At 43.1% G+C, this 7,477-nt stretch overlaps 1 protein-coding gene across 3 annotated transcripts; it reads right to left on the reverse strand.

Moving 5' to 3' along the window:
* Positions 1–5,424: 5,424 nt before the first annotated feature.
* Positions 5,425–7,010, reverse strand: LOC147893435 (uncharacterized). Of its 3 annotated transcripts, none has more exons than XM_087385848.1 (3): positions 6,694–7,010; positions 6,295–6,495; positions 5,425–6,219 (listed from the first exon to the last, which is right to left on the reverse strand). In XM_087385848.1, exons 1-3 carry the CDS (start codon positions 6,802–6,804, stop codon positions 6,157–6,159), a joined length of 375 nt encoding a protein of 124 aa, XP_087241974.1. In that variant the 5' UTR covers positions 6,805–7,010; the 3' UTR covers positions 5,425–6,156. The 3 variants fall into 3 exon arrangements, with proteins under 3 accessions (XP_087241974.1, XP_087241976.1, XP_087241975.1); XM_087385850.1 differs by having other exon boundaries at positions 5,426–6,204; XM_087385849.1 differs by having other exon boundaries at positions 5,429–6,207.
* Positions 7,011–7,477: the final 467 nt, after the last annotated feature.

A 7,477-nucleotide genomic window follows, 5' to 3' on the forward strand; every position in this document is an offset into this window, starting at 1 on the left:
CTAGATGTTGCTATTATAGATAGATGTAGGAGCCAAGTCATTTCGGTAGATGCTCCTAGTTTCTAGGCTATGCTGCAATAGGTAGGTGGTTCCATTGATTGCTTGTAGTTGAGCTTTTGTTGTCCAAAGGGATAGCAATAGATGAAGGTCTCGACCTTCAAAGTTTTGCAGAGAATAGCTCCCTCTCTCTCAAAAGACTAAAAAATCTCTCTATTTCTCTCTCAGACTAGAAGGAATGAATATGATGGATTGATTGAAATCTCTCTTTTCTCACAATACATTAGACTATCTCTCACAAGGAAAACCTCTCAAAGAACAAATGAATCTCTCTAACTCTCTCACAAAGAATCGAAGAACAACTCATTCTCATGGAAGAATAAATGAAAAAAAGGAATGGATGGAATTTTTCTCAAAGAACAAAAGTCTCTCATAGAAGAGAACACTCAAGAACTCTCAATCTCTCTCATGCTCTCACACTCTCAAGGATGGTGCCTCAGTGGAAGGCAGAACCATGCTCTGATACCATGACAAAATATGAAGAGGGGAGAGGAGAAGAGTGGAGATGAAGAGAGAGGGTACAACTAGAGAGCACACCACAAATGACTAACTATACACTAGATTTAGTTGAAAATGTAGAATATATACAAACCCTTTTAGGGTTAGGATTAGGGTTAGGGCATCTAACCCTTTCCTTTATAGCACTCTATTGGGTTAGTGCTATGCACAATATTCAACACATGATGTTGAGGATGTTTCTCAACAAACTGTGTAATATTATGGTGAGTTGTATATTCCACAACACCAAAACTATATTGGATGAGTGGGTCCTTTGTACCTACAACTTATATGAGTAGATATAGTCGTGAGAGGATCTTGTAAGGGGTAACAAAAGTTTCCCAAGATCAATAGAATGAATTTTCTACATTATGAGTGGAAGGGCCGCATCTTAAAGTTCAAGCTTGGGAAGAAAGGGTGGCTTGCAAGAGTGCAACATGTCTACATGGCAATGGACATGTGCTTGCTTCCATCAATCAATCAAGCTATGATACAATCATGTTGTAAGGTCTTCTAATCTAGATATACTCTTTACTAATGGAAGATGTATTTGCTTTAGAATTTGAGGAGTGGCAGTGGAGTCTTTCAAATGGAAGTTCATTGTGCTATTCATGAAGATGTGGGTAAGCAAATGTAGGTTGGAGAGAAGTCTTCTTATTTATGAAAGGGGAATGTGTATAAGTATAATGCAACCTACATTGTTCTAAGGGGGAGATGACACTCTATCCATCTTTAATGTATTCCATATCCACAACTTCAAGACATGATTGGATTGTAACCGTTGTATGTGGAGCATGATCCTTTTTGCAGAGGTTGCTAATTGGTCATGCTTTGGACCCAGGCATGTTTTATACCTACTCTATGAAGGGGGGTGTAGGCTGTTTTGCACTCAGCCATGCCAAATGCCTTCAGTATCTCTCCAGCATACTTCAGCTGCGAAATGAAGATCTATTTCGGCTCCTGCCAAACTTCAATCCCTAAACAAAAATGCATCAGTCCGAGGTCTGTCATTTCAAACTCTCTTCCTAGCAAATGCTTCGTCTGCGAGATCTTCTCTTTATGGTTCCTTGTTATGACAAGATCGTCCACATAAAGGACCACGATCATACACCTGTCTCCTTCTCTGAAGATATACAAATTTGCATCAGATGGGCCTCTCCTGAACCCCTTTTGCAGAAAGTAGGCATCAATTCGCTGGTACCATGCTCGTGGGGCCTGTTTTAGCCTGTAAAGTGTCTTCAGTTTGCAGACTTTACCTTCTGAACCGGGGATCTCAAAACCTGGTGGTTGTTCCACGTATACCTCCTCCTTGAGATCTCCATTCAGAAAGGAGGATTTCACATCCATCTGAAACACGGGCTAACTTCCCTGGGTAGCTAAAGCCAAAACACTGCGAATTGTAGTTAGTCGAGCTGTGGGAGCAAAAGTATCTTGATAATCAAAACCATGTACCTATGCAAATCCTTTTGCCACGAGCCGAGTCTTGTACTTATCCAACATGCTGTCGGACTTGTACTTGGTCTTGTACACCCACTTGGTTCCGATTACCTTACGTTTTGGTGGTTGATCTACAAGGTCCTAAGTGTTGTTCTTCATTATGGAGCCATACTCCGACTGCATAGCCTCCATCCACCTATCATCGCCCTGTGCCGCTTCAAGACACTTGGGTTTATCAGCACGGATCACTTCTGTCATCAAAGCATAGTTGACCAAGCATTTCTACGACCTTCTTTGCTCCTCTAATCTCTTGGACCGGCGGTGTTCGGATGGTTCCTCCTCAATGGCTGGAGGTTCTCTGCCGTCCAAAAGTTGCTTTACCCACTTCGAGAATGGCCGTTGCCGTTGTGGTTCTGCAGGCTCTTCTTCATCTTCTTTGTCTTGAATCCTCCCAAGTACCGTTGGGGGAGTTCGGTCTGCTATTGTTGACGGTACTGGATGGATATCCTGGTCCTGGTTATCTGGGAAGGAAGCATCCTCCTCCAATTGATGCGGCTATTCTGAGAAGACCACATCGCGACTTACAATTACCTTCTTGGTAACAGGGTTATAGAGACGATAACCCTTCGCCTCTTCACTGTAGCCCAAGAAAATATACTTTCGGCTCTTCGGTTCCCATTTGGTCTTGGTAACATCAGGGACATGCACAAAACAGTCACATCCAAAAACTCTGAAATGTGCAGTTGAAGGTTTCTTACCAGAAAAGGCTTGTAGTGGAGTCATCCCATTCACAGCCTTCGTGTAGCTATGATTGAGGATGTAAACTGCCGTGTTACATGCTTCAGCCCAAAAAGTCTTTGGCAAATCTTTCCCTTTCCCATTTCGCAGATGACACGCATCTTGCGTTCTGCTACTCCATTTTGCTGTGATGTATGTGGCGGGGGTTTCTACCTCTTGATTCCGTGACTTTTGCAGTAACTTTCGAATTCAGTCGATGTGAACTTTCCACCTCTGTCTGATCTCAGCTTCTTCACCTTCCTCCCCAATTCTTTCTCAACCATTACATGCCATTCCTTGAACCTACTGAAAGCCTCGTCTTTCATCTTCAGGAAGTATATCCATATCCTTCTACTGTAGTCGTCGATCAGCGTCATGAAGTAGAAGGAACCACCCAAAGCTTCCATCTCCATCTTTTCGTAGAGATCCGTGTGAACGAGCTCTAGAGGAGCCTTTGCTCTGCTGGCCTCTTTAGGAAAGGGCTGCCGATGCTGCTTGCCCATCATGCAAGCTTCACATACATCGGGCAGATATGAAATTTCTGGTTGGTTTGCAATCATTCCACTTTTATGCATCTCCTTCAAAGAATTAAGGTTTAGATGACCAAACCTCTCATGCCACAGATTAGTATTCTTCACATCCGCTCGAGCACTGAAAGCTGAGAGTTCGTAAATGTTTTTGCGTCGTGTACCTTTACCAGCGACCTTTCCTTGAAGATCCAGAATCTGTGCACCATTCTTATCGAATTAAACTTTGAGGTCCCGATCCGTGATCGCAGAAACGGATAAGTTCCTCTTGATATCTGATACATAAAGAACATCAAACAACTATTTTACAACTCCATCTGACTTGAGAGCAATCGTACCTTTTCCTTTTGCTGGACATTTTGCATGATTGCCAACTGCTACCATGATGTCATTCCCTACCGGCTGTAGAGAGGTATACCAATCCTTCCGACTGGTCATGTGGGGCAATGCACCACTGTCAATGATCCAAGGTTCATCCGCAGGTACATGAACTGCCTCCGTGCAAATCTCCTTAATTGCTACGAACAACTCTATTGGTACTGCCTACACGCTATTGCTGGACTCTTTCTTTACTCCATTCTTCTCATCTGCAATCTTCTTTCGGCACTCATTCTGCTTGTGCCCTGCCTTGTTGCAATAGAAGCACTTGATCTTCTTCTTTCTCTTTTTATCATCAGAAGAAGATAGGTTACCAAAGTCCTTACCCTTACCTTTCTTTGATCCGATCTAGAAAGCCGAATCTTCTCCAGTCCTCGTCTTTTGACGCATCTCCTCCTCCAGAAGCATCGCGCTGAAATCCTCAAAGTTGAGGGACGGATTTCTGTTCTGCGTATTCAGCACCGTAACAAGACCGTCCTACTTTGGTGAGAAAATCCGTATGCACCTTTATGTTAGATTCTCGCTGGTGATGGTGATGCCAATCGCAATCATCTGATCGCGCAAATTCTTCACCCTGGTAATGAACTTCTCTGCCGCTTCAGACTCATACAACTTCTCGTTCGCGAGTTGAGTCTCCAGATTCTAAATCCGCGTCTGATTTGTAATCTCGTGCTGATTTTTCAAGACCGTCCATGCCTCCTCCGCTGTGGTGACTTGTTGAATTAACGCCATGATGAAATCAACACTGCAGACAATAGAACACAACGCATCTGCATTTCTTCTTGTCCATGCGAGAATCTCATCCGCAGTTGGTACTATCTGTTGTCCTACATTGGCTGGATCCGGTCTCAGAACCAGCCTCACGTCCCAAAGCTCATATGCGCTTAGGATGGTCTTCATCTTGAACTTCCAAAGAGGATAGTTAGAGTCATCCAACTTTTCGCTTTCGCCAAACGGTGGGATTCGCAGTCTTGCGGGCTGGGCCATCTCACAATCTGCTCGTAAACAGAAACACACTACCAAATCTTCTTGCTAGAGTCCAGGCTCTGATACCATGTAAGAAAATAATACAACGACTGTGCTGAACACATAACAGGATCTCGTACGCAAGAGAGAAAACAAGATAGTATGGAGAATCAAAAATTTGATTACTGTAGAACTGATACAATAGATAGCGTTGCCTCCCAACCGTGCGCTCCTGTGAAAGAAGCTTTGATGACATGCTGAAAACAGTAGAAGACGGAGGCTGAATGCTAAGAGAAAAACTTGGAGACTAACTCTAGGGCTACATTGCAAGAAACTTTTTAAGCATTGAAACAACTTTGAAGCATTGTAGCAACAATTGAAGCATTTACACTTTTGCGGAGCTAGGACATAAGTCCATGTCACTGGACTAACTATAGAAACATTAGTGAATTTACATCAAATGATGAAAATTCCAAAGCATGTCTACTTTTCATATGATAACATCCCTATTTTGATCAAACCATGTCTTCCATATCTCAAGAGTTAGGTTGCTTCCCCTACCACCATCCCATAAAAATGATAGTGAGGACAATGTGGCAACGTCCCATAAAAATGATAGTGAGAACAATGTGGTGACGACAACCCTTTAGAGAAAGCCTACAATTATTATCCACGTCTCATGAAAAGGGAATAAACATGCAAGACCAAATATTTTCCCAAGTAATTGCATTAAAACAATGCGACCTTGTGCACACGTGTAATTTGAATTCTGGGGAAGCCTCTCCTTATATTATTCTCAGTTCTTGTGGCAAAATTCCAAGTAATTCACTGGAAATTATAATTCCATGTAAGCACAGTTGGACGCTCATCATAAAAAATACCAGACCAAGAAGGCAACCTTGACACAATTTGATGCAACTCAACAAACGAAAGAAGTCACTCAAGATGGCCGGGTTGTTTACATTGTGCCGATTTAGTGAAAGCAAAGATTGAAGCCATTTGAAAGTTGTGGCAAAATGCTACCAGTCGTTGATTTATCTCCAAGGACAATTTGGCAGGTCGTCAAAAAAATATGCAAGCTTTATAATCCATATCCTCTGGTGGTAAGTTCAGGAAATTTCATATAACTTCGGTTAAGGTTTGCTTGCTCGGTAGAAGCTCTCAATCGCCAGCTGGGATGACCATTCCAAGCTAGAAGGAGACATTCATTAGCAGCCGAAACATTGGAGAGGTTTACCGCCATAACTCTAGAATCCTTGCAGGTTTCCATTCTGGTCAGACAGTAAGGTTTGCTTTGAAACTCAGTCCACAATGGCCAAAGCTAAACAAGCTAGAAGGAGACATTCATTGGAAGTCTAAACATTGGAGAGGTTTACCACCATAGCTCTAGAATCCTTGCAGGTTTCCATTCTGGTCAGAAAGTAAGGTTTTCTTTGAAACTCAGTCCACAATGGCCAAAGCTAAGCAGAAGAGTTACCAAATATCCATAAGCATTGACCGGTTTTAAGCTGAAGAGCTACTGATGAAGAACATGCAAGCACAATACGTTGTCCGAACAATGCTCCTGCTGAAATGATCCCTTCCCATATGACAATACATTAGGGATTGCTATGTAACACGAAAGTTAAACTATTTCGCTTTATTCAAAGCTCACCTTGACGTCTTCGAACTTCATGCAAAATCGCCTCTTCGGAATGGACAGCTTCGCTTCAAGTATGTCGGCGATAGCTGCACTTAAATCCTTGTTTTTCTCAGGCCCCAGACCTCCGATAGAAACCAGTTCACCATAAGCTGCGGGCTCTTCATCTTCCGCAAAGAACATAGGTACTCCCCCGTTCAATAGCACCATCACGTACTGTTACAAGTTTAGGAAAAAAAGAAATGGCCAAGCTGTTAAGGGAGCTTAAAAGGCAGGACAAGCGCAGGTAAAACATAAAACCGCACAAATCCGCTGCACGCACACACATTGCAAAACAACAGACGCTTTTGCTCCCCTGCCGAAGCCCCCTTTCTGTTATGAGTTGTTACGCAGTAAAGAATACTTCGATTCCACCTTTTCAGGTTTTCCCAGAATTTCTGCTACAGTGTGGCTCGCTTCTTGGAGGATGTCCGACGTTATGAAACCATCGACAGGAACGTTCGTACGGATGCTGAGGGTGGGCATGCTGTCCCTACTCTGCTATTCAATAAAATCGTGCAGAGGATAAAGTCGGAGATCATCCGTTCTGCAAAAGTGAGATCCAAAGTCGAACTGGGAGGAACCTCGGCTCTTGCATCTCTCAATTCAGCTATTGCTACTGCTTTTCTACGTCGCATTTCTTATACAAGATCTTCGCGAGTTGCATCTGAAAAAACATTTGAACTCCAACGCATTTCCTTCAATTAGCCCTAGGTTTACCAGAGTTTAGATGAGAGGTTCACTAAACTCTTCGAAAAGCACATTGCCGCCTACTTGGCACTTTACCCATCCACGTAAGCCGCTTTCCTGGTCGCTTCGCATATGGGGGATACTTGGTAGAGAGTGGTGGGCACATGAAGTGGACAATGCAGGCACATGAAATATGGAGGCCACCACATGGGAGCAATATCTAAAATAGTGGAAGGACATGGGACACGTGATGAGCAAGTGGGAGTGCATAGGTGGCATGCAAAAGATGTGTGCGTTGTCACTATATTTTTTTGAAAGATGTGTGAGTTGTCACTATTAGTTTGTCGATCGAAGTATATGGTTCTTAAATGGGTTCGTGGACAGACTTAAGAGCTTTTAGTACTTTGGGAAGAGCTAGATGGTTGGGCTTCAATTCCAACAGACCGTTGCCCTTGATGACTATACTTGC

The sequence above is a fragment of the Dipteris shenzhenensis genome, chromosome 15, assembly GCF_047967505.1.
Source record: "Dipteris shenzhenensis isolate YYH24624 ecotype China chromosome 15, Dip_SZ_1.0, whole genome shotgun sequence".
Taxonomy (NCBI): Eukaryota; Viridiplantae; Streptophyta; class Polypodiopsida; order Gleicheniales; family Dipteridaceae; genus Dipteris; species Dipteris shenzhenensis.

Coding starts and splice junctions, on each gene's coding strand:
- LOC147893435 (XM_087385848.1), bottom strand. CDS start 6,804: ATGCCCACCCTCAGCATCCGTACGAACGTTCCTGTCGATGGTTTCATA. Junction 6,496..6,693: donor TTCTGGGAAAACCTGAAAAG/GTGGAATCGAAG, acceptor AACTTGTAACAG/TACGTGATGGTGCTATTGAA. Junction 6,220..6,294: donor TGAAGTTCGAAGACGTCAAG/GTGAGCTTTGAA, acceptor TCATATGGGAAG/GGATCATTTCAGCAGGAGCA.